The sequence below is a fragment of the Cololabis saira genome, chromosome 16, assembly GCF_033807715.1.
Source record: "Cololabis saira isolate AMF1-May2022 chromosome 16, fColSai1.1, whole genome shotgun sequence".
In the NCBI taxonomy this organism is placed as follows: domain Eukaryota; kingdom Metazoa; phylum Chordata; class Actinopteri; order Beloniformes; family Belonidae; genus Cololabis; species Cololabis saira.
In genome coordinates this window covers 6,612,750-6,639,285 of record NC_084602.1, presented here as the reverse complement: position 1 = coordinate 6,639,285, position 26,536 = coordinate 6,612,750, and the positions used below count along the sequence as shown (strand labels likewise).

Below are 26,536 nucleotides of genomic sequence, written 5' to 3'. Positions count from 1 at the left end.
GGAAACGCAATCAATGAAGCAAATGGCGCTAATATGATGGCAGTGTTCGTTAGTTAATTAGTCACCTACAGTATTATTAGCCGAGGACATGCTAACGTTGCTGCTGCTGCTGGGTTGGGAATTACTGTCGTTGGTCCGGAGTAGATCGAACACGCAACATCCAGTGATTGTTATTGCTGCTGTGTGAACAGATGCTTCTGCATGTTGGTACATTTCCTCCCTTTGACGAAATATCCACTTGGCAAGTATTGAAAGTTCCCCTGTTGTCGTCTTTTTTACTGAATTGTAACCAGACCCTCCAAGCGTTTTTTTTTTTTTTTTTTTTTTTTTTTTTTTTAAATCGGTTGGGCGCCATGTTTCCTATTGACTGCTAGCTTACGCATGTTGCTAAGCAACTTGCGTGATGACGTCATTCGTACCCACTGGAATTGAAAAGGGAAATCCTTTGCAAAATTTGCAAACAATTCCAAGGAATTGAAACACTGGGAACCGGTTCTCGATTCCCATCCCAAGCTTTCATGATACAAAACGAATGACGCATTCCGACGTCCAACTCTTGACATCCAACACTGCCAGAAAGTGGCTCAAACATCAACCTGGCAGTAGCGCTGGAGCAAAAAAACCACACCTTTCTGAACCCCATAATTCCACTTAGAATAGAATAGACTTTATTGTCATTGTGCACAGTATAAAAACATAAAAGCAATACAAACAATGTCTGGATAAAGTGCAACAAACTGTGACCTAAACATCACTCCCACATCATTCAAAAAATACACCTGTTATGTTATGTTATGCTATGTTGTGTATTATTTAACAGTCTAATGGCCCAGGGATAGTAGGTGTTTTTGAGTCTATTTGTCCGCTGCTTCAGGACTCTGCAACTCCTGCCGGAGGACAGCAGGTCAAAAAGACTGTGCCCGGGATGAGATGGGTCCTGTAAAATCATTTTTGCCCTTTTCAGCACCTGAGAGTCTGGAATGTCATTTACTTCCTCCGTTCTTTGTGACGCATAAAAACAGAAATGAAAATCCCAACTTGAGTCTATCGAGATATAACGTTCAAAGATGTCTGGCAACCTCTGGGAAGTAAAATCAGCATTTTTTAAATTTAGGGAATGATGCACGTTTGTTCAAACTCATCGTTGGCCGCCAGCGACCCGTGAAGACTGAGATTGTGGTAAATACGATGCAGGAGGTGGAAGTATTTACTCTACTCGAGGCTGAGGACGTCCTCAGCACCGGCGCGCCACATTACCCCAGAGAAAATATTTGATGGAAGTACTTAAGTGCAGCATTTTTACCTCAGTCTTTACATAGCACCAGCAAACTGTTTAACAATTTGAGGGGTTTCAGTGCAAAATTCCAGTAAAAAAAAGTCAAGCTGTTCACGAACCTACACGGAAATATCAACCTTTTCATTTTTCCTCTGTTAGACGGACTTTAATAAATGGAAACATCCAGCCCCGGCTTCCCCCGGCCGGCGGTTTCTGCCGCACTGACTGTCAATCCGTTGAGGGCTCTGCCCACGGCCACATCTTGATTATTGATCTTTATCCGGCCAGAGAGGAGACCGTCAACAGGGCTCTTAGCTTTATTTAACTAACAAGATCCTGCTGAGTGAGCACGGCGTCTCTGAGCAGCTAATGCTTCAAATCCAAACAGATGGGACGAAAGCAGCTTCCCTGGGCTGGAACCCGACACACTGGAATCTAACAGCCTCCTCTGAGGCAGCTGGAGAACGATACGAATACATGCTCAATGTACAATGTGATAACAGCTATAAAGCTGGCGTTTCTAATAAAAACACCATCACCAAAGATAATTAAATACTTTTTTTCTTTTTTCTTTTTTAATCTATGCTTGAGAGCTTGAATCTAGATGTCTGGAGTCACCATCATGTCACCTGTCACTTGGGAGGCCTGAACCTGAATATTTATCATTCAATGAGCTGTTCGGGTTCGATGGGATCTTCACAAAACTGGATTAAACCAAAACAGCCCAACTAAATGTACAGACTGGTAGTCTGCTTAAAGAAGATTAACACTAACCTTAAAGATGTTTTTGTCTACTCGAATTGTAATGAATGAATCACCCTTTATACCTTAAAATCATTATGCTTCCTCTGTTTCATCGTCATTCTGCATCAAGATGCCTCGTGTATGTTCTGACCCTTTTTCATGCAATTGTTTAATTAAATCTAGTGAAATCTGGATCATTTCTCAAGTCTTATTCTTGGTAACTTAGGGTGCTTTCAGGCCTGTTTGTCTTCACAAGGCAACCGTCTGTAGCGGTTCAAAGCTGTTAACAAATGCCATGCCCGAATCAACTGCTCTCTCATTGGTCAGAAATGAACGCAGAAGGAGTTTCCTCTTCCGTACCCCGGGAAAAACAACAACTATGGAGCATCGTAAGCGAGTGTGGCTAGTTTGTTTCTGTGGTTAATCGGTTGCTGTGTTGATTGTGTGTCACTGCAAATGAACCGTTCCAGGTCTGGAATGGAAGCGAGCCGAGACCACCTCTCCGAGGAGATTTTGGCATGCCGCAGAAATCTCATCAACACCTGAGAAATATTGGTTTAAAGCCGTACAAAGGAGCTCTTGTAACGTTTAGCCCTGGGAGTTCTCTGTAACAAGCCAGGATGTCCTACGCAGCACTGCGACCTCCTCCCAGCTCAGGCTGACCCACATCACTGGTCTGCACCGACTCAACGGAGGGTCAGCCTGACTGACTGGGGGCACGAGAGGAGGATGCTGATCTGGTTTGTGAACTAAACTCATTGAAAAACATGTTCAGTTCATCCACCAATCTGATCCTGCTCCTCGTGAAACCTGTCATCAGTTTCCATCACCTGTGCCAGGTCTGGAGTCAGGAGCGTGCTCCTGAAACGCGTAGTAGTGCATCCCTGAAAGCTCTGGCTGGATCTTTCTTGGCGCTCAGAGCTTTTCCATCTCATTTGTGAGCGATGACACTTAAATAAGAGGCTCGCTCTTCCCCTTGTTGCTGCCCTACCTGCACGTCTCTTTTTCAACTTGTTTGGGGTTTCAGCTCGGGTATGATTTGGGCTTTTGAAATTTCCCATCAGCTGCTCTTACTTGTAAACAACTTGCTAGTTTCTATGGTAACTTGTAACTGGTGGTAAAAAAACAGCACAAATTACTCAAGTGGCACAACATCTACACTGGAGTGAAAAAAACGTGAACTTTATTGTTGCTGATGAGTGATGTAGCGCCGAAGGGTGGGATGCAGTTGTCACCGGAAGTGACTGAAAGTGGAGCCAGAAGTTACTTTGGGGGGTTAATGGCAACAGCTAAACAGTGCTTCTTCAAAATAAGCAAAGATTCCTGGGAATGAACATTAAACATGGGGAAAAAAAGTATTTTGTGCTGATTTGCACTTTTGAAAACAATACCAAAAAAAACAAACAACCTGCATAAAGCGGTACGTGTCATTGTAACCGGGCTGGTGATGAGTACTGATTGACCTCAGCGATGTCACCTGTTGAACAATCCTTAGTGAGCGACAACAACCTGTGCATCAAGGATGTTGAGCCTTCCGAAGGGTGCAAACTGTGTACTGCACAAACTCGTACTGCAGTCACTTCCAGGAAGGGGGGGGTTGGCGTTTCACAGCAGCAGCTTGTCTCACTCCAACCGGAGCTACAAGTCTGTAAAAAATGCAAACTGGGAAACTAAATAATTATGGCCAATGTGTCTTTCCAGCCCATCGAAGCCAAGATTATCGCCCCAAATCTGCTCCGAGCATCATCGCCCTCGCCACGAGCGCTGCGAGTGCAGGGTGCTAAGTAAAACATTGTTTTCCTCCCAGCCGCCAATGGAAACGCGGGAGGACGGCTGCTCGCTCGCTCTCCCCCTCCATTGGCTGCTCCAGCGCCGCGCTGGTTGGTTGTTGCTAAGCAGTGGGCTCTGAGAGGGCGGTAGCTTTGGCGGCCTTCGCTTGGCCACCCCCCTCCACCCCCCACCCCCCCTTTAGAAGTTACACTGTGAATGTAGAAGCGACGGGGGGGGAGAAAAGTCACTGATAACATTGAGTTCATCTTCACAGATGGAAATAGTGCAGAAGAGATTTCATTTTAAAAAAAGGCTGATCAAAGGGTTTCGTGCCCTCTTTGTTCTGCAGATAAAGGACGAGTGAAGGGTTTGAAGGTGGAGGGGGTGGGGGCAATTCAATCTACAACTTAGGCATCCTAAAAGAAGGAGGGAGAGATTATAAAAATAATAATAGTGAACCTTCCGATTAAACGGCTGAAACGAAAAGCAGCAACAGCCCGGCCGCGTCGCTGAGAAAGAGATGCACTTTATTGAGCTCTGCTCGGCACCAAAGGGATGACATGAAGCCCGTGGGGCTGCCGCCGCCGCCGCTGCCGACCGTGACACATGCACACACACTCTGAAGACGGCATTTGAATGGAGAATGAAAAGGGAGAAAGAGGGAGAGGAGCGCGGCTGCCAGCAGACTGTGGGCTGTTATCGTCCTCGCCTCTAATGCTGTCAAAGTGTCATAATAGTGTGGAGCGCTGCTTAAATCACCAGGCGTACGGCGGAGTCGGGAGCCAATTAGCCTCGCTCTCAGCAGACTGTTTTCCACAGAGATCAGCCCCGCTCCTCACACACACACACACACACACACACACCGGCAACAACACTCTCCATTGAAAGAAACAAGCAGGATGTTTACACGGGCTGAGTCTCCAAGGAGTGCAGGCGTCGGAGCCAGACCAATCCTACGAGCCCCGGCGCTCCCCGGCAGCCAATGGAAACGCAGTTTCCCTCCACTTCCGACCAATGGGAGCGCGGCTCTGCAGACGGTGAGCCAGTGGCAGGGCAGGACTCCCTGTAACCATGCAACAGCAAGCAGCCTGGGTCCGGGTTTGGAGTGTGGAGCTATGCTGCCGCGCAGCTGCCGCCCGGCTCACCGCGCAGCCCAAAATACGAGAGCGTGGGGAGCACGTGCGGAGAAAGTTATGGATGCGGCTCTGCGCCGGCCGCACCCAGCTCTACCGACTGCACCGGGGAGAAGACGAGTCCTCAGACGTGACCCCCAGCAGGGGCGCTCCGAAACACGAGCAACGCAGCCAGGGAACACGTGTGGAGCTGCAAAACTGTTTCAGAAACTCTCAACATACATTAAAGGCCAACAACAACATCCACCTACAGAGTGCAACAAGGATGTTTTAAATGTGCCCCTAAGTGACAGTTAAAGTCCCGTGTGGCACAGAAACTACAGCACGCCCTAAACAGATATGAGGGTTATATAAATGGACACTAAAAGATCCTTGTGTTTGTTTGTCTGGTGCACCATAAAAAAACCAGGGAACAGAATCAAAGTTAATACAAACTTTTATTATATCATGCACAATGTTTTCCAGCCGGAGGTTCACTTTTCTCAAACCACATACAGGACTGTCTCAGAAAATTAGAATATTGTGATAAAGTCCTTTTTTTTCTGTAATGCAAAAATGTCATACAGTCTGGATTCATTACCAATCAACTGAAATATTGCAAGCCTTTTATTATTTTAATATTGCTGATCCTGGCTTACAGCTTAAGAAAACTCAAATATCCTATCTCAAAAAATTAGAATATTTTGGGAATCTTAATCTTAAACTGTAAACCATAATCAGCAATATTGTAATGAATCCAGAATGTATGACATTTTTTTTTTTTTTTTTTTTTTTTTAAATTGCATTACAGAAAATAAAGAACTTTATCACAATATTCTAATCTTCTGAGACAGTCCTGTTGGTAGGAGAGAAATGCACACGGTGGTTATCTACCCAGTCACATTTATACTGAAAAAGGGAGGTGTTTTGTACGTTAAAGGAGCTGATGTTGAACCTTATCTGGGAGGACAACTGCAGTGAAAGAAACCTAAACATGCCACACTTTCAGCCGTTGTCTATCTCTAATCTGACATGCCAACCCGGCAAAGATCTACGACAACCAAAACCCAGAGAAAAACAGGAGGGGACCCATCAATCTTAATCATCCGTTCCTCTTCACCGTCCTCACCTAAAGAAGAACTCAGCTAATCAGTCTGCTCATAAAAACAGGAGGTGGTCCTGCTTTGAGAGCAACCACCAGAGTACAATCTTATAGAAAAAACCCTCATACTTTTAACAATGTCATAAAATCCTAACAGCACTAAGCTGGGCAGACGGACGGGTGAAGGCTGCTGGTGTCTGTGGCAGCAGGTGCAGCTCAGCGGACACGAGAGCTGCTGGAAGCCGTCTGCCGTCCAAACTGACCTTGTACATCACTGTCAGTGCAGCAGAGAGCAAAGGGTGTGGCTCAGAAAAACTTCAGCATGAGCAGGAGAAACACACACACACACCATTTAAAAGTGTTGCCATCCCTCTCTCTTTCCCCTCCTCACATGTGCAAAAATCCAAACGCTATGGCGCCACACTCCTGCCGGCTGATTGGCTGCGACGCCGCTCGGATCCCGGGATCTGATTGGTTGTTGCTAAGCAGTGATGAGACGGGGAGAGTAAAAACAAGACAACGTGGTCCTGCGAACTCTGTTTTCATCCTCCCCTCCCGGCTCCTCTCTCTCCCTCTCACACCTTTCTGCCTCTGCCCCACCCATACTGCAGTGCTGCGCTCGCGCGAGCAGGGTCCTGCCGACTTACCAAAATAGCAGATGACCTAATAAAATTCCCTCCCACTGACAATTGTGTCCAAAAAGCAGCCTTGTTGGAGAAACCGGTCGCAGTCTCTGCTGCTGCGCTCGGCTGTGAGCAGCCTCCGGCAGGTGGGATCGGCACACCGTGATCAACAAGACCCAGGAGGTCGGACGCAAACACCCAGAAGACGTTGGAAGACGGAGAAGTGATGGAAAGTGCAGGGGACTCATTAAACCATCAAACATTACGACACCAGCACGTTAACGTGGCAGAAAAGCTTTTCTACAGGAGTTAAAACTAGGCCTGTGTTGAAAAGATCGATTTTCCAATACTAAATCGATTCTCATATTAATTTCTAAAAATCGATTCATATGTCTAAAGATCGATTTTTTTTTTTCCCCCATCATTACAACTTTTGGTATTTTTTTTGTTTATGCCCAAAAAAGGATTGTTTTGTTGGACACGAGAATAACTAGTGCCATGTTTTTGTCTTTTAGATATGTTTAAAAGTATGAAACATTAAAGTTTTCCGTTATAATTGCATAAAGTGTCTATATTTCTTTGCTTTATATACTGTCTTGGGGTTACATTTGAATAAAATGCTAAAAACCAAATTCTCATCAATGGGAAATGGGATAAATTGATAATTCTACTCAACGATGTTTCTGAAAGCAGTTCTATCAGCATTCTGGGAGCTGATTGGTCCTTACAGCATCATTAGCTGACAATACTTGCTGTTGAATCTCAATATAATACTAGTAGTAATATGTTGCAGAACTACAGTCATATAATTCATGCAACAGCTCAAAAAACAGTTTTAATAAGACTAACACAATCAATATCGGAATCGAATCAAAGTGTGATAATCGATTCTGAATCTTAAAAATCGGAATCGATTCTTGATATTTGAATGGATCCCCAGCCCTAGTTAAAAGAGATTTCTAAAGCTTATTGAAGTGACAGCGTTTTGTATCTGGACATATGAACTTTAAACATCCCCAACACAGAGTTTACAGCCCCGGTTTCTAAGGCTCCATTAAATCTCCCCGGAGGGCCGTCCGTCACCGACATCGTGACCTGTTACTTTGGAGACAGCCACTATTATTCAAACACTCTTTTCCCTAGTTACAGAGAGCAGAATACAACAGAAGAGACAAAAAGGAGGGCAAAAGTAAAAAACCAACCTCATCTCGGCTTCATTCTTTACCTGACTGGGACCGGGGCCCAGGTGGCCCCGACTCAGACCCAAACCCCTGGCCCCGTCTCTCACACCATTGGCTGACAAAGTCTCTGCCCTCGGCCCATTGGCTGTTGCTAAGCAGTGGGCTGGTGGCAGCCGGGGCGGGAAGCAGGCCGGCCCTGAAGTGCCGCTGCACCCTGAGAGCCCTGGGGGCGGCGGGGCGAGGGGTGGGAGGGTTCAAACAAAGCCACTGTCCTCTCACCTGCAAGTGGTCCCCGGGGGCCCGGAGACCCCGGTGGAGCCCTGCCCCCCCCCCCCCCGATGCGTCAAAACCTGCCAGCGCCGGCGCATGGATGATTCACACACCATGTGAATCATCCATGCGCTGGTGATGTGCGGCGAACGGAGACAGATGTAAACAGCGAGTCTCCCGAGTGGAGTTTCTAACGTAAAGATGGCAGACAGGGGTGAAGCGACAGCTGTCACACGGCACGACGGCGGCGCCCGTCACAATCCCAAGGATGGATCAAAGCAAACATCTAGAATATTTATAGATTACAGGATACAGGAGTTGTGACGGGGGGGGGGGGGGGCACAGACTTAAGAAAATGTTGACATCTGAGCAGCACGGGCTGGTTTTAAAACTGTTTTAACTAAGTGTGTTTGAAGCTCTTAACGACAAAACCTGATGTGGAAGAAAACAGAAAAAAGTCTATTCTCTTTAAAAACACAATAAGTGTTATTAAGGGAAATACAACACATTTGACAAGATTTGGGGCTCTTTTATTCTTATTTTTATATATGCAACTTCTTGTTTATTTCTAATAAGGTCACTGATCACATTTTGGATGGTGTGTGGGAGCGTTCTATAAGTACACAGTGTTTCCATCCGTGTATGTACATGTTGGTCACTCATTAGCTCCTTTTCTTTTCCCTAAACACCATGATGACAATCAGTCAGTTACCACAACAGTAAAATATACCACTTAAATCTCTACATTTGGAATACATATTTGTATGTATTAATGTGCCTTGTTCTGTTTTGTTGTCTTTGTACTGTAATTGAAAAAGTCAAAAATATTTGTTTAAAAAAAAAACAAAAAAAAAACACAAGAAGTGGGAAAATAAAGTTTTAATATTGTCAAAAAAGCACTCAATTTAATTTTACACCTGAAAAAGTGGCACATGTACGGAAGAGTATTAGGGCCATGCAGGAGAAAAATAAAAATATTTTGGAGGAGGAAGATTTTTTTTTCCATTATGCACTTCGAGAAAAAAAGTCGAAATGTCGAGAAAAAAGTCGAAATGTTGAGAAAAAAGGCAAAATGTCGAGATTAATGTTGAAGTACAATTTCGAGAAAAAAGTCGAAATGTTGAGAAAAAAGGCAAAATGTCGAGATTAATGTTGAAGTACAATTTCGAGAAAAAAGTCGAAATGTTGAGAAAAAGGTCGAAATTTTGTGAATAAAGTTGAAATGTTGAGAAAAAAGTCGAAATTTCGACTTTATTCTTGAAATTGTACCTCAACATTAATCTCGACATTTTGACTTTTTTCTCAAAGTGCACAATAAAAAAAAAATAAATCTTCCCCTCTCAAATATTTTTTGTCCTGCATGGCCCTAATACTCTTCCGTACACGACAATCAAATGTCAAATTTTTTTTTTTAAAGTCTAAAAGTGGCATCTGGATTCGGTGAAGACTGCGTTGTGTCGCAGGACTGGATCTGCCTCACCTGCACAGGCAGGGAGGCGTTTCCACCCGGCCTGTGTGAAGATGAACTGAGCAGGTGAAACTCCCCAAGTACGGCAGCAGCACCGGTGGCAGACGGGTGGGACCGGGGCACGCTGCATGTATACCCGGGGGGGGGGGGGGCGTTCAAAGGCAACGTGTAAGTGTGAAAACACCAGGGATGAAGCAGAGATGAGGGGAAAGTGAGACTAAACTCAGCGAGAGACAAAGAATAAACGCAGGGGAGGGAGAGCTCTGCACAGACGGCCGGGGTTTGATCAGACTTTCTGTGATTTGACCAGATAAAATTAAAACTTAAACAGACACAGACACCTCTATGTTTTATAGATGAAGCTTCCATGTTCATTGTTCTGCATCTGCCTCAAAGGCTGTTTTAATTCCCAAAATAATGACCTTTCCACACGTTCATACATGAAGTAAAGACAGATGCCCCCCGAGGAATCGGGACTAAAATCTGGTGGGCAGAAGCTGCAGAGTGAATATACGGCCGGCCGTGACAGCGGCAGCGAGGAAGGTCGGGGATGCGTATTGTGACCTGGTGAGAAACGGATGGCTGAGGAACAGATGAAGACGCAGCGCGAGCAGCGGCAGGGTGTGACCGGCCCCAGGATCAGCGCTCAGGAGCTGCTCTGCAGCAGCTGAGGTGACTGGCGGGGAAAGAGCAGGCTTTTTGGGTTATTTTCCTGTAAGCAAACTGCCCTCTTAATTGCTTTCAGCCTCTTTTGCAGATCCTGCACCGTGACAACGTGCAGACGCCCAACTATCGGGACGGTTTTATTAGTCACCACCCAAACTTGCTTCTAATCCATCTCTTCCGTAGTCAGACCTGTAATCAGCCTGCCTCATTTTTGGCACTCACTCTGTGCTATTTTTAGAAATGTACTACTTGTATACTGTGATTTTCTATTTGTGTTGTACTGACATGCCAGAGGACTAAAGACTGACACATTTGCATTTTAAATTGAAACTTGAAAAACCACTTTTTCCTTGTAATTAAATTAATATAAAAACAGATAATCTTCTGCATGTGCTTTTATTACACAGCATTTCCCCCCAGGACAGGTCTGCACTGGTGGTTTACCAGGTGTAAACAGTGTCTGGCATTAACATCAATTCAAAAATGACCCTTGTTGGAAGCAACTACCCATCTCTCCTGACTCGGCTTCGTGACACCGGCTTCACAGCTCGCTCAGCAGCTCCCTGTTGCGACGAGCCAGGGTTCATACGGCACTGCGAACGTCCAGCGCTAAAATGCAACGCCCAGTGGGGGGGTTGGAGGATGCTTTAAAGTGAGCTTCAAGATTAAAGTTTGGCAGAAAATTATCAACTGGCTGCATTTTTAACCACCAAGTAGATACAGCTGCAGCAATTATTAATATTAAGAACAGAAAAAAGCACAAGAAATCTTCAAAAGGTTTGTCTCGGAGAAGGTTTTCAATTTGACTTCAGCTGCTCTTGAAAGAAATAAAAAAATAGGAGTGCTTACAATACTACACAGAGAATAATTTAGTGTGGGACATAGTTTGCTTCAACCAAGAAAAAGTACTTAAATAATGACGATTCAAGAAGCTATTCCACTGTCAAAAGGTACATGCAAGACCTTGTAAAATAAATAAATAACAGAGGAGGAATGTTATGAAGAACAGGCTGCACCACCACACATCCGAGGTGGGCGTCGAGCCTAGTGTTTACCAAGGAGGAGTAAATCAATGCTGCACTGGCTGTGCCAAAAGCTGCATCTCACTGGGCGGCAGTGGCAGCAGCATCAGCATCAGCATCCTCATCCTCATTATCTTCAGCATCCTCATTATCATCATCATCATCTTCAGCATCAGCAGCTTGGGTTCAAGTGAAACAGTAAACTTTAGACTGCCTGCCTTTGAATCAAGTCATCAACACAGCTTGACATCTGAACAGTGATGGAGGTGACATATTTTTTACCTCCCTTATTTTCATGGATTTTTTGGGTGCATCTGTGATCATTTCCTCCTCTAAAGAGTGAGGAGAACTAAGCAACAGATCAACATCTTCCAGCATCTGATGCCATGTTAAGAGCCTCTTTGTCACAGCTATAATTCCTTCCCCCTGAACTCCCAATTCCCTGTTAAGTCCAGCAGCCTCTCCCTCACTAAACCTGTCTGCTGTCAGGAGACTGTACAGTAAACGCAGCATTCGCACAACAACTTTAACAAAAGTGAAAAATATGACGACAGGTAGGATATTTATCGTCAGAATACAAAGCAGACCGTTCTGCTAAACACGACTAATCATTTCTAAATTAGTGTCGTTACTTATTTCAGACGTTTCAAAACGGGCATCCGTAAATCCCGCGGGTCCGTGAACTCAACTGCGCTGCGACCGCAGTGCACACACGTGCTTATAATTACAACATTTATACATTTACAGAGATACTTCAGCTTCAAATCACCTCATCAAACACAGAGATCCATAACAAGTCAAATAAGCACATAATCCGAGCCATGGCTTGGAACCAATGTTGACAGAAAAAAAACTTTATCGCGGTTCCAACTTTAGGGACACGGTCTATAAAGTGTATTTTCACCCGATAAATTGAATTAAACGTAACTTTTGACGTCTATCTCAATCCTAACATTAACATTTTACAGGACAGTCAGTAGCCGGATCTGCAGGATCCGCATAAGCGTCTGTTTGCCACGTGAGTTTCCATTCAAAGTTTAGAAAGTGCCTACGCCCATAATCGGACACGAAGACACCGCAGCTCTTTACTTCTCTTCTTTCTGTTTTTTCCTGTCTGACACTTCCATAGCACCACATGTCATTTCCGCCACAACATTTTTTTCTTTATTCTAATGAGATGAAGGAAGAAAATAGTGATGAAATCGTGGTTTATACAGGGTTCAAGGTCAAATTCAAGCACTTTTCAAGCACTTTCAAGGGTCATTTTCAAAAATCTTCAAGCACCTTATCTCTGGGGTAAAATATCTACAGGAATATATACACTCAATTATTTTTTCCACTTTTTAATCACAATGATGTACATTGTATCGTGCTGTAAACATCTAGATATGTTTAATCTTACTGATTTTATTTCTCCTTGTAATAACTAAACTATACAGTCTGATCCCAATTTTGAGTTATAATTTCAAGCACTTAAACTAAAATTCAAGCACTTGTCAGGCCTTGAAAACACAACATTGAAATCCAAGCACTTTCAAGGATTTCAAGCACCTGTTTATATCCGTGACACACAAACAGCCACAAGTTTTGGGTGCATCGCTTAGGCGGAAGGTTACTTAAAAAAAGTAGCACCAAAGACAGTTTTACATGGTTGTCACCCCACCGCCAATAAAATATAAGACACCAGTAAACGTGTCACGTCAGACGTGTTGTTTTTCCTTTGTTTTTGTGCAGACTGCGACACATTTTTTGAGGTTGTTAACATGTTCCCCGGTGGTGTTTTCAAGCCTGATTTATGGTTCCGCGTTAGATCGACGCAGGTACCCTACGCACGTAGGGTACGCTTCGCCGCGCACCGTACGCGCGTACGCTACGGCGTAAGGATACGCATGTCATCGATTACCTGCTCGGCTGGACGTGTTTATCTCCGTAGGACTCGTCAAACTCCCCCGCCGAGCCGTTCTCGTCGTCCTCCACGGTAACGTCCGCCCCGGGCACCTGTGGGGGCACCGGGGTGCCCATTATGCCGCCGTCCAGGCTGCGCTGCATGTGCATGGCTCCGGCAGCATGTTCCGGCGAGCTCCAGCCCGCAGCGCGGCCGGCGGAGCGCGGCTCCCCCCCGGCTGCAGCTGCAGCAGGGGAGCCCTGGACCCGCGAAGCCCCGGATCCCGTGAGCGCCTTCAGCAGCAGCAGCAGGAGCACCAGGGAAATGCTCACGTTTCCAAAGTGAAGCCCCCTTTCCATTTGTAAGACTGGCACATTAGTGAACTATGATATTTACATGCCACTGGTGGCCTTAGAAAGTGTGACATAAAAAAAACACAGTTTAAAAAAATGATGCCAGAAACTGAAACAACACAGGTGACTCCGTCGTGCCTTCAAAAAATGAATGTGTTCCTTAAGTAAACATAAACAGCCTCTGGGACACCATGTTATTCCCTTTATACCAGACTGAAGACTTGCCTTGGTAACGCTAAATCCCGCCTCGTTTCTACACTGGGATTGGGTTTTAAAATGCACACGTTTGTTAAAATGTCATGCGGTCGTTTCTGATTGGACGGCTGTTCCGTCAATCACACGTCATCGAGTACTAAGCAGCGCGTGATTGGTTCGGAGACCTGCCAGTCACAGGGGCGGGACCAAGGATGGGCCCGCCCCCCAAACAGTCCACCTTATTGGATAATCCGCCGTCTGTCAAAACCGCGCATGCGCACAAGCAAAGCTGACGCAAAGAAAGTCCCCGATGGCCATTCCCTTTAAAGAGCTACGATTGGTCAGATGTGAATTCGCTGGTCCAATAAGACACAGAAGCGAAACAGAACAACGTTATTGGTTAATTTAAGCCCCGTCGACTAAATGGAAGCACTCTATTGGATAATTTGAGTGTCACTCAGGAGTAGTTGTCAGGACCAGTTTGTACACATGAAAGCATCAACGTGGCTTCAGCCTAGATACATGGTTCAGTTCCTGTTCCTGTCACGAGTTATTCCTCACTTTCAGTTGAACGAAAGCCTGAAATTACGATTAAAATACTTTTGCATTATTATGTAAATTTCACAGTACACGAGTTGTGCAATACATGACTTCTAAGTCCATATAATGATAAATTTGTTTCCGTGAACAAGCCCCTTGCAGAGTAAAAATAGTTGCTTTTAGCGCCCTCTTGTGACCAAAGAGGGATGCAGCATCAAGGTTTTCAAAATATGAAAATCCCCTTCCTTAACATTAAAAGTTAGAATTAGAAGAAGCAGCCACCAAACAAAAAGTTGAGCAAAATCCATTTATTTGAGAAAGAACAATTTTTCATGTCATCTTTTTGCATTCAATTGACAGTTTAATCTCAGGTTACAGGTTTGGAATGAGCTCCGTACTCAAACATATGTTGTGGACTAAATAACTTGTACCGGATAATCACAAAGTAAAACAAGGAAGCATGCTCATCATCATTTTGGTCCCGTGTTGACTGGAAAAATATATGTTACATTCACAGAAAATAATTCACAGTCAACTGGTTAGTGGAGAAAAGGATAGGCTGGTGCAAAAAATACCCATCATGTACACCTTTTTCTTTTTTGAACCATGCTATTTCCAGGCCACCAGGGCTGAGAGAAGACGAAGAATATAAACAATCCGTTTCCTCTTTTTGAGAATGAGGCTGGAACCAAAATCTGACCACATGTCTTACAGCGAGCTGTGAAGAAAGTTGCATACGAATTGAGTTTCCTTATTTCTGTCACATCTCCCAGCCTGGATGATATGGGTCTCGTAGATGTAAATACTACAAAAAACACACAAAATAAGCCAGAGGCTAAGGCATTGTTAGCTGATCACCAGTTCCAAACAGCAGAAAGTAACCTGCTTTGTAGAACGCCACATTAAACTTTTTATTTAATGGGAATACTGATGACTAAATCAACTATTCGAGGTACAGTAAGGGTAGTAATGTCACATGCAACTCAATCTCTATAAAATTTCAAAAATAAAGCTGCACAAAGCAGTTCTCAAGACTTGACTTACTACTGTCTTTTAAAAAGACACCAATACAGATCAAATGTACAGAATTGTTTTCCCCGCTGCACATGTTCTGCTTCTTTGTGAAAGTTTGGTAAAGCCAGTGGTCTGTGGCATTTGGTTATGTTGAAATGTCTTTTGGATAAAGAATACTGAGTGACTAAAACCCCTGCTCATGCAGCTTCTGACGACATGCCAGTGCTGCCCAGCGTCACACCCTGAATACTGCTACTTCTACGTTACAAAAAGAGGCTCTCTTTACTCGGCATGCCAAGGCACACAAAAAAATGCTTGTGGTAACCGTACCAGTATGTGATATCATTTTACTATTAAACATTATAACTACCCATCATCTTTAAACTGTTAAATCAAGCCCAAAGACAGAAGACCTTCTGTGACCAGTCAGCTTTGTTGAGAATGTAACCATCATGGAAATCACTTACAGGCACAGAAAGACCAACACAGTGGAGGTGAGGGCATGTGTGCAAGTACAGACATTCTGTTTTCTGAATAGGCGCAGATGTGCAGATGTCTTAACTCGCCGACTGATCTGGGGGGTGGAGAGAAATGAAAACAAGCCATTTTTCAAACTGCATACTGTCCATACGTTAGTATGCACCAGGTCCTGCATACTAGTATGGCTAACGTTCTGTATTCCACTGGGAAAGCACTTAACCAGAAGCTGTGACAGGCTTCTGCAGTAGTGGCACATTACAGTATATATTATGGGATACCACATGCAAGACTGACTGGGGAGTTGCATACTGGAATTTCTTCCAGAAGTAACATTTTGCTTCATGCAGGCTGTAATTGTTTGCATGCTACAGTTTGGCAATATCAGTACGTACCAATAACAAATAAAGAGTATGCAGTTTCAGAAACGGCTGAGATGAAGAAAACAATTCTCCATGTGCTCACAAAAAGATGAAAATAAGCCACAGCACAGCTGGATGACACACGCAGCTTCACTGTTTGGAAGAGCAAGAATAACAACATGTTTTTGTTTGTTTTTCCAACAATGTTATTTCATCTCTGCTTCTACACCAGGAATCAATATTTCTTAGAGCACGCAGCAACAGTTTGCTATGTGGAGGACACGTCATGTCACACATCAAGTCTGCTGATCCCGGCACCACACACTGTTTCAGGACTGCAATCCTCTTTGCTGCTGCATCAACTCATTTTAGTAACACAATTAACAGAATAAATTTGTCTTGGGATTTGATTCGTGAGCATTTTCATTGTGACCAGCCAGCAGATACTGTGACACATGCAGCTGACCCGTTGAATGTAATAGCTTAATTTTAAGGCACATATTAGTTTTATTCTGCTGCAGAACCGCAGTTCTGCGGCCAGTCAAACCCCTAATTACAGCAACATTCCCAGTGCGAGCTTATTTTCCTCATCAAGCAAAATCAAAACTCATCAAATCTGAAGCACCACCTGCTGGAGGAGAAGGATCGCGTCGTCCTCAGTCTGTAACTTATTCTGTTATGGGTGAAAACTTCCCTGATTCAGCTTGGTACAGGAAGGGGAGAGGACTGTGATAATGGCACTTGAGGGAGAGGTGAGGTTGTTCCAAACAGCAGAGGAGACGGTGATGAACACGAGGCATCAGTGGGCCGGAGCATCCCGGATCTGCACGCTTCCATCCTCCATGCCGAAGTACGCCCGTGCAGCCATGTTGACGAAGAGCCCCGTCTCCACCACACCTAAACCAGAACAGCTGCAGTTAAACACACTGACTGGCTGCAAGAGACAGAAACCAGCCCAAAGATGCTTTGTTTCTCAAATACCAACGCAGAACAGGGCGCTTGGATTGCAGTAGGATGCAGGGATTAAAGCAAAAAAAAATTTTTTGACTGGAAACATTTTTTCAGGCCAGTTCATATTCCCCCTCCATCTATGCGCTGCAGCACACTTTAAGAACGGCCCCTTTTCTGCCGTGCTGTCGCTTCCCAAAGGTTTCAAGTAAAAAAAGTTAAATGTTGTATTAGCCCTTCTGTTTTTTGTTTTTTATCATCATTCGATCCAATCCGATATTGATGTGGGTTAGTGTTATTAAAAACATTTTTTGAGCTGTTGCCTGAATTGTACGACTGTAAAATAACTAGTGAAATAATAATTTCAGAATTATTATTGTGAAATAACAAAAAATAAATAACTCAAATGGGTCTTTCAATATCCATTTAAAGTGCGAAAAAGAAGGAAATTGCAACATCTCATGCAGTAAACAAATCATTTTAGCTTTTCTAATTTATTCTGTCACCAGACGCACAGCTGGACATGAAGCATCAGGCATTTTCCAGGTATGTCATGACAAACCGTGTGTCCAATTACAGAAGAAACCAAACAAGCTATAGTAAATATAGATAATATGAACTTCATTGAACTTATATAACGTTTTGAAATTTTAAGTTGAAATATCCAAAACAGTGAACACTGGTTGTGCACGGTTGGGGGTGTGTATGAGTGTGTCCTTGTCCGTGTGTTACGTGTCTGGCAATTCAATGATCTGCAAGTTTTGCCAGCACACCCTTGACTGGAGATGGAAGGATACGTGCGAAAAAAGATCATGTAATTTAACGGCGACGTCTGTAGGTGTAATAATCATAATTCTGTATTACAGTACGACGCGCTCCGACGCACCAACGATTTAACACCGAACCATAATTCAGGCTTAAACTGTACCACACGAAAACGCACGTGCAAATGTTTTATTGTTCTTTCTTTTTTTTCACTTATTTTCAAACTGACGGAAATCTGTCTAGAGACGGAGAACTTTAATCCCTGAGGATGTGAAAAAAGTCTAAGAAACTCGGAAACTGGTCAGTGCTAGGTTTAACGGCATTACGCAGATGCAAAGATTTCTTTTCCAAAATAAGAGCTGTGCTGGGAGAAGTCCTCACCTGGAATCATCTTGATCGCAGTGTTGACTTCCCTCCAGTTCTGAGCGCTCTCAAACTTCCAGTCCAGGATGAAGTTGCTGTTGTCCGTGACGACAGGGCCCTGAGAGCCAAAGAGACACGATTCAGTTCATCACTCCGGCACTCATGAGGTGCTGTAAAAGCAGCCCGTGTTCCGTCTAGAGCAGTCGGAACCTGAGGATTCAAGCATCTGCAAGAAAACCAGACCCCGACTGGCGTCCTGGCATCATCATTAAGCTGCATGATCGTTGTGTTACTGAACAGAAACGTCTGCAGGACACCCGCCTGTCTCATGTGACAGGCAGGTGTCATCATTGGTACATGAACGACTTCCAGTCAAAACAAACGGAAAAACAAAGATGAAGACTTTGTGTTTGCTCATTTGAAAGTGAGAGAAGGAGGTGAATCTTTGCAGTTGTACTCTGCAGACTGTTAATGAGGCAGTTACAGCTCGTGTAGGCTGAGTCTAACATCCATCATGGATGGAGCTGCTACTACTACTGTCATTTAGCAGACACTTTTATCCAAAGCGACTTACATCTGAGAGAACAACACAAGCACAAAATCAAATAGGAGAGTACAGCTGGATCAGTGCTGGTTAGACTGCTGAGAGTCCAGATGGACACAGGTGCTGCAATACCAGTGCTAGAATTTATTTATTTATATATATATTTTTTTTTTTTGTCTTTAAATAAGAAAGCTACATGTAAGAAGACACCATCTTGTCATAAGTGACGTAGAAGTTCTCAAAGAGCTGAGTCTTTAGCTTGCTCTTTTTATTTTTTTTTAAATAAATGAATTATCTTTATTTCGGCCTTTTTTTTTCTTTTCTTAAAAGTAGGTGCAGACCCTGCAGATCGGACAGAGTTTGGTAGGTCGTTCCACCATCGGGAACAATGGAGGAGAAGAGTCTGGCTACTGATTTCACGCCACATTGTGGTGGAAACACCAGGCGTCTTTCACTGGCTGTCTGCAGTCGTCTGCATTTTCTGCCATGTTTGACTGTTTCTGTGTTTTTCAGTCTATTCGTGCAGTTGGAAAGGAGCAGATCTGCAGACTGGTGAACGGAAGCTGAATTTTAGGGGTTTAGTTAGGATTTTTGATTTGAAAAAATTGTAAGAAACAAGGCACCAGTTGAGCCTTCAAACAGAGCCGTGGATGTGAAGCAAAGCTGTGAGGTGAAAACGACTCTCTACAGCTGTATGAGCGCGACAACAGAACAGTGGGATCCAGACGTTAGAATCGATCCACTCACAGCTTTGCTGACAGCCATCCTTAAGCTGGCTTCCCCTCCGAAGCGCCGGGCTATCATCCTGGACACGGGGACGTACGCCATGGGGATGACTTCAATGGGAACGCCCTTCTTCCACTGCTGGCCCAGAGCTTTAGAGTCCTTCCTGGAAGACAAGAGGAACCACGGCCATACTCAAAGTTCACCCTCAACCAAGAACCCTCATATCGAGCAGCTCAACGTCTCATCTCCATACACACTTATACACACCTGTAGTCGGCAATGACGACAAAATACTTTGCACAGCCAGCTACGATCTTCTCCTGAGTCAGACAGCCACTGCAACACAGACGGAGTATGAGAGAGAGTTGGGGTTAAAGTGAACTGTGTGTTGAACTGTACTCACCCTCCACCTTTGATTAAAGTCAGCTCTGCATCCACTTCATCTGCTCCATCGATCGCCACATCCAGCTGAGCAGAAGAAACCAAACCACAGATCAGAAAAAAAGCAGTCAAACTATTTCAGGCTGTTATCAGCTAAACAAACTACCCAACAACAAATAACGTGCCTGGCGACGTTCATTCTGCTTTCAGATCCCACATAAACAGCTAACAGATTGCTATGATCTGTGGGGTTCCGCAAGGCTCTATCTTAGGTCCACTTTTATGTATGATATGCTCCCACTTGGATACACAAAGAAATACGTCATACCACACTTATGCCGATACATCTCCCTTTTGTTCAATGATTTAAAGCCCATAAAACGATGTCCATTTCTAAGAGCCACTGATGGAGCCTAACAGTTTCATTATGACCGTATTAACCGTGTCACCAAACGATCCCCTTGTCCGACCCATCTTAAAAACTGCAAAAACTGCAAAAATATGAAGCCTTCTGTCCAAAACAGATGCGGAAAAACTGGCCTGTGTGTTTGTCACCAGCAAACTTGGGTGTTGCAATAATCTTTTCCTTTGATTCCACCAAAAGTAAATTAATAGCACCTCAAACAGAATGAAGCTTTACATTTTCTTAGGTTTAATTTGGACCAGGAAAAACTTCTCTCTCCAATCACAAAGTCCCTGAGCCGGATTAAACTCATGCTGGAAAAGTGCAGCTTAATTGTTTACACGGCACCATCCCAAATCATAAAGAAATGGTTGTGCACAGCTTTGCCCGTTGATTGCTATTTTTGGAATTCCTGATGCCTCACTTGCACTAAATTCTTTACAAAAGGATATTCTATTTTATACATCCTTACTAGCAAAACATTAAATGTTGCACTGGAAATCTGCTAAATATCCTTCCATTTCCCGGTGGGTTAAAGACACCATGTTTTTCTTAAAACGGGAGAAAATTAAGTATACATTGAGAGGATGTACAGAGAAGTTTTTTTCACAAATGGCAAACCCTTTATTTCTTATTTTACAAATGCAGAGGTACTGCCCAGCTGTGTGTCTGTTGTTGTTGTACTTTGGAATGCAGGAGTAACCAATAATATGATGAGCCGTGAGGGGGGTAGGAGGGTAGTTTGTTCGTCCATTGTTCATTTTTCACAATTTAACTGTATTATTTCCTCTTCTATTCGCTTTTTATTTGAAGTTTTCATGTGTGTCTATGTATGTATATACTATTTATGTATATCTTTAGTATATACCTACTATGTATATGTTTAACAGGAAAAATTTAAATTGTAATTCAGCAACTAAAATTGTCTTAGATTCTTTTTCAATAAAAACATTATACAAAAAAAGAAAGAAATGGTTGTGCACTACGAGCCAATCAGAAGCTTTGGGTCGTCCTCCGGTGGTCTCCTTGTTCCTGGGTTGTCTTTGATGTACAATCCAACCAGGTCAGGCAGCATTTAGTCATTATGCTCCAAAAAGATGGAATTCTTCCAAGTAAGTACCGCTTTTAAATGGAGACTTTAAAAAGCAGTTTTTACAGTCTATTTGTTGTCATTTCTTTAAAATCTTTTTGTAATTTCTTTTTCAAATTATTCCTTTAGCAAAATATATTGTGCCGTTTCTTTGCCAGATATGTTCTCTACGGATATAAGTGATGCCTTTCTACAAGTGGGAGTTGCAGGAGTCGTGTGTCTGAGCAGGGAAGGTGCTGAAGCCTGCAGGCTTCCACGGCTACTTGGTGAGCGTTTCTCACGGCTGCAGCTTTACATTCATAGATGGTGAGCACATCGTACCTCGGGATGCCTGTCCAGGTCCGACAGCGTGAGGCCGTGCTGCAGAATCAGCTGCCGAGCCTGCAGGAGGAGAACAGGGACAACATGACTGACCCGGCCACAACAACACCCAGGAAGAGACGCAAAAACAAGACAACTGAAGAGAAATCAGTTCATGGAACTTTCCTTCAACGAAAGACCACATTCTTTGAGTCAAATCATTAGTTGATGTGAAATTGTGACTAAATTATCTTTGGAAAATAATTATTAAAAATATACTTTAAAACTTCTAAAAACATCTATTTTTTTTAATATGCATATTCCACAGCCCTGTATAAAATGTAAATAAAAAAATACAATGCTTTGTAAATTTGTCAAAACCAAATTTTGTTCACAATATAGAGAATACTCTAAATCAAATCTTCAAAGTGAGAAATTTTGACCATTTCCTGAAAAATAGTTAATTATTTTCAATTGATGGCAACAACACATCTAAAAGAAAATTAAAAAGAAGCTGAGACATAAAGAAAAGCTGGAAAACCGATTAAATGGACTTGACACTGTCCAGATGTTGAGTCGTTGGCTCCACACAGGTCTGTCCAGATGTTGAGGCGTTGGCTCCACACAGGTGTCTGTCCAGATGTTGAAGCCACGGCTCCACACAGGTGTCTGTCCAGATGTTGAAGCCACGGCTCCACACAGGTGTCTGTCCAGATGTTGAGGCCACGGCTCCACACAGGTGTCTGTCCAGATGTTGAAGCCACGGCTCCACACAGGTGTCTGTCCAGATGTTGAAGCCACGGCTCCACACAGGTGTCTGTCCAGATGTTGAAGCCACGGCTCCACACAGGTGCCTGTCCAGATGTTGAAGCCACGGCTCCACACAGGTGTCTGTCCAGATGTTGAAGCCACGGCTCCACACAGGTGTCTGTCCAGATGTTGAAGCCACGGCTCCACACAGGTGTCTGCCCAGATGTTGAAGCCACGGCTCCACACAGGTGTCTGTCCAGATGTTGAGGCCACGGCTCCACACAGGTGTCTGTCCAGATGTTGAGGCCACGGCTCCACACAGGTGTCTGTCCAGATGTTGAGGCCACGGCTCCACACAGGTGTCTGTCCAGATGTTGAGGCCACGGCTCCACACAGGTGTCTGTCCAGATGTTGAGGCCACGGCTCCACACAGGTGTCTGTCCAGATGTTGAGGCCACGGCTCCACACAGGTCTCTGTCCAGATGTTGAGGCGTTGGCTCCACACAGGTGTCTGTCCAGATGTTGAAGCCACGGCTCCACACAGGTATCTGTCCAGATGATGAAGCCACGGCTCCACACAGGTGTCTGTCCAGATGTTGAAGCCACGGCTCCACACAGGTGTCTGTCCAGATGTTGAAGTGTTGGCTCCACACAGGTCTGTCCAGATGTTGAGGCCACGGCTCCACACAGGTGTCTGTCCAGATGTTGAGGCGTTGGCTCCACACAGGTGTCTGTCCAGATGTTGAGGCGTTGGCTCCACACAGGTGTCTGTCCAGATGTTGAAGCCACGGCTCCACACAGGGATTCTGTCCAGATGTTGGAGGGGGAGTGATGGAGTATCCTGCATTTGCTCATGGCGATGCTAAAGATGGATCTAACAAGTCTAAGAACCTAAACCAGCCAGTTGAGCAAATTATTTGAGATGTCCAACGAGCTAAAGTAAAAAGTAAACTGAACATGCCGTCAGCATCAGACGTGGCCCGCAAAGTTGGGATTTCAGAACCGGGATGAGGATCTCTGATTATGGCCCAGATATGCTGAAGCCCGCATTTAAACCCTTTTTTAAAATTGGCTTTTAGCCGATTCCTTTTAGTCTTTCTTGCATCTCTCTCTCTGGGTCAGGTGGCTCTTGGTTGAGCTGCTGTGACATCGACGGTAGCATTCCACAGATCCCGATTTTCGGCCATTCTTGTAACTGCCCCTAGGCTCTCTCCCGTCCATTTGGTAAGGTCAACTTCCCAGGTTCTTGCCGGTCTCCCTCTGGGTCTCTTCCCTGCCGTGATGCCCTGCATGATGGTTTTCTCCAGGCTGTCATGTCTGATGGTGTGGCCGAAGTGCTTCATCTTTCTCCTCCTTATCTGCTTCATCAGCATTGGGTTTGTTCTTAGTTGTTCTAGAACCCAGTCGTTGGTCTTGTGCTCCCTCCATGACACACGCTACAGGCGTCGGTATGTCCACATTTCAATGTGGACATTTCTTGCATACCCTTGTTTTAACTATTATTAAGTTTTATGTAAAGCGCTTTGTTTTGCTTTTTTATTTGTATGAAAAGCGCTAAACAAATAAAGATTAATTTGATTAAACAAACCAACTTCAGCGAACAGAATTTCTGAAAGAAATAACACTTTAATAACTTTAACTTTTTCTTTAATATTGTCAGAAACCCACTGAACCACCTCTGAACACGTGTTCTGAAGCCCCGTTTCTGTTGTTCTGTTCTGTCTGGACAGAGACCTGTGTTGTTTCAGCTCCCGTTGACCCCGAGCTAGTTTTTGGACTCTGAGTTTGTTGAACCTTCTTTGAGAAACGGAGCCCGGACCTTTCACCATTAGAAGTCCTTTATCAGACAAGAATGGGACAACATTCCTTCCCCACAACCTCCCAGCCGAGATGTATAAGATATGTAGCTGCCATCAAATTAAAACTAAGTCCATCTTTTTCATGAAATAGTACAAGTCTCACTCTTAACACCAACATGTTTCCTGTGTTTTATTGTGGTGTGTAACTGGGTTGTTTATAATGAAGCACTTTCATGTATTGCAGCCACAAAAAACGCTGCTTGGCAACGACAAAGTAAGACTGAAGTAAGACTGGTAAGACTGATCAAACCTGTGTGGAAACTTCCTCAGAAAACTTTTGGACACTTGCATCATTGAAAATACCAGTTTTCACATTTTGAAAAGGAGAAGGGGAGACTTTTGTTGCAATGTCTGCACTTACAAATGTACACACTTGTGAAGATAATGCATCGGTCTGTATTTATTGAACTGACCTGGAAGGAGGTGGGCACGCACACGATGTGGAGCTTTTCTTGGCGCACTCTCTCCGCTGCAAACAGGAGACAACCCACGTGGGAAACAGAGGAACAAGTCAGACAAGGCTGCTTCTGTCCAGCCGTCACAAGAATGTGCCTTGCAAGTATTCCCTTATCTTTAATCATTGATTCCCTGTATCAGCTGGACTCAAACCCGTGACACGCAGAGTCTAACATCAAGATGTGTGTCTCACCTAATCTGTCCACGGCGTAGACGATGGTCGAGCCACTGCCCACTCCCACCACCTGGTTGTTCTGCAACAGATATTAGCCCAAGTAAACCACTTAGATCCATCAAGCAGGTAGAAATGCCTTAAAATAAACCACTTAGATCCATTAACCAGGAAGAAATGCCTTAAAATAAATCACTTATATCCATCAAGCAGGTAGAAACGTGGTTGTAATGAGCAGTAATTATTTAGGACTTTCACAAAAAAGGGGCACAATAACAAAACTTTTATGAAGTATGATGTGAAAAAGCACCTTTATTTCTTAGTTTTTTTCTTTATTTATCTATTTCTTTCTTTCTTTCGTTTTTATTGTTTTTTTATTTATTTGTCTATTTCCTTCTTTGTTTTCTTTCTTTCTTTTTTTATTGTTTTTTTATTAGTTTTTTTATTTATTTATCTATTTCTTTCTTTCTTTTTTATTTATTTCACCTTTATTTCACAATACTATGATAAAAACGTCGTGTCCAGCGTGGGACTTTAGTTACTTTATAGAACACGAGCGTTAATAATTAGTCCTATAATAATAGTCCTTAATGCGGAACTAAGTTAGCTCGCTGGCAGCAGCAAGAGTTAAGCCGCACAAGTTAGATAACAGCAATAATACCAGTAATAAATAACAGTAACAGTAGTTAGTGATACACAGGTTGTGTGGACATGGAGCTGCTCGTGTTAGCAGCTGCAGCTGCTGGCTGGAAGCTTCTCTAAAACATGTCCTAAAACAACCTTCCACCCCCAGCAGGAGTGTAACCGGGGCACAGCCCGGGCAGGACGTACCTGGACGTGGTTGTCCACGGCGGCGTGGGCCGCCAGCTTCTTCGCCTCCTCCGCCATGACAGCAGCGGACCGACTGAGACACGAGTGACCACGGGAGCCCGAGGAGAGAGGGAGACACGCGGCCAGGCGGCGGAGGGAAGCCCCGCTCTGGAGACGCATGGCCCGCCCCCGGAGCCGGGACCGCTGCTCTGACAGTTTCTGCTACCTGCGAGAAATGATACTTTGTGGTTCTGCGCATGCGCACAGTCGAGGTGTTCTGTCAATCCTTGCTACCTGCCAGAAAATGCTACTTTGTGGTTCTGCGCATGCGCAGTCGATTTTCAATCCTTCAAAATACACGACCCATGGCATTACACTTTGTGAACAACGATAAAGAGGAAAAAAAAACAATTCTATCGCTTTATTTGAAATTCATTCAGTCATTTGCCTTTATTTAGCCAAGTAGGTCATTAAGAACACATTCTTATTTACAATGACGGCCTGGCAAGCGACAAGGACCGTTTGGGGGAAAAAGAAGTGGTTTAGGCAGTAAAACACAGTAAAATTGTAGCTCTAACAAGGTAGAAAACCATAAGGTAGCATTTTTGGCAAAGCAGCAGAAATTGGCAAGACACCGGTGTTGTGCCAATCCTTGCTACCTGCCGAGAAATGCTTTGTGGTTCTGCGCATGCGCACAGTCGATTTTCAACGTTTGATTGGCACGTCCATGATTTCTTGCACGATGTAAAATTGATAATATGGGGTGTTGAGTATTTCATCCTTCAAAATACACTACTCATGACGTGAATTGCATTACATAAAGAGATAAAGAGAAAAAAAATTAAATGGCTTTATTTGATATTCATTCAGTCATTCGCCTTTATTTAACCAGGCAGGTCATTTTTTTTT

General features: G+C 44.0%; 2 protein-coding genes across 2 annotated transcripts in view; both read right to left on the bottom strand.

Moving 5' to 3' along the window:
- Window positions 1–13,706, bottom strand: part of eif2ak3 (eukaryotic translation initiation factor 2-alpha kinase 3) — a 54,505-nt gene extending 40,799 nt beyond the window's left edge. Inside the window, exon 1 of the mRNA XM_061743146.1 lies at window positions 13,138–13,706. Coding sequence (XP_061599130.1) covers window positions 13,138–13,478 — 341 coding nt within the window. The 5' untranslated portion in view covers window positions 13,479–13,706. The remainder of the gene's footprint in view (window positions 1–13,137) is intronic.
- An 801-nt stretch (window positions 13,707–14,507) lies between these two features.
- Window positions 14,508–25,883, bottom strand: rpia (ribose 5-phosphate isomerase A (ribose 5-phosphate epimerase)). Its single transcript, XM_061743682.1, has 9 exons — window positions 25,649–25,883; window positions 24,839–24,899; window positions 24,603–24,658; window positions 21,602–21,661; window positions 19,810–19,874; window positions 19,674–19,742; window positions 19,428–19,569; window positions 18,155–18,254; window positions 14,508–16,957 (listed from the first exon to the last, which is right to left on the bottom strand). The coding sequence occupies exons 1-9, from the start codon at window positions 25,805–25,807 to the stop codon at window positions 16,860–16,862; spliced, it is 810 nt and encodes a 269-aa protein (XP_061599666.1). The 5' UTR covers window positions 25,808–25,883; the 3' UTR covers window positions 14,508–16,859.
- Window positions 25,884–26,536: the final 653 nt, after the last annotated feature.

Excerpts from the sequence above, each read along its gene's own strand:
- rpia (XM_061743682.1), bottom strand. The coding sequence starts at position 25,807 with ATGCGTCTCCAGAGCGGGGCTTCCCTCCGCCGCCTGGCCGCGTGTCTC. Across the intron at positions 24,659-24,838 it reads CTACGCCGTGGACAGATTAG|CGGAGAGAGTGCGCCAAGAA; the intron begins GTGAGACACACA and ends TCCTGTTTGCAG. Across the intron at positions 19,743-19,809 it reads ACTTTAATCAAAGGTGGAGG|TGGCTGTCTGACTCAGGAGA; the intron begins GTGAGTACAGTT and ends TCTGTGTTGCAG.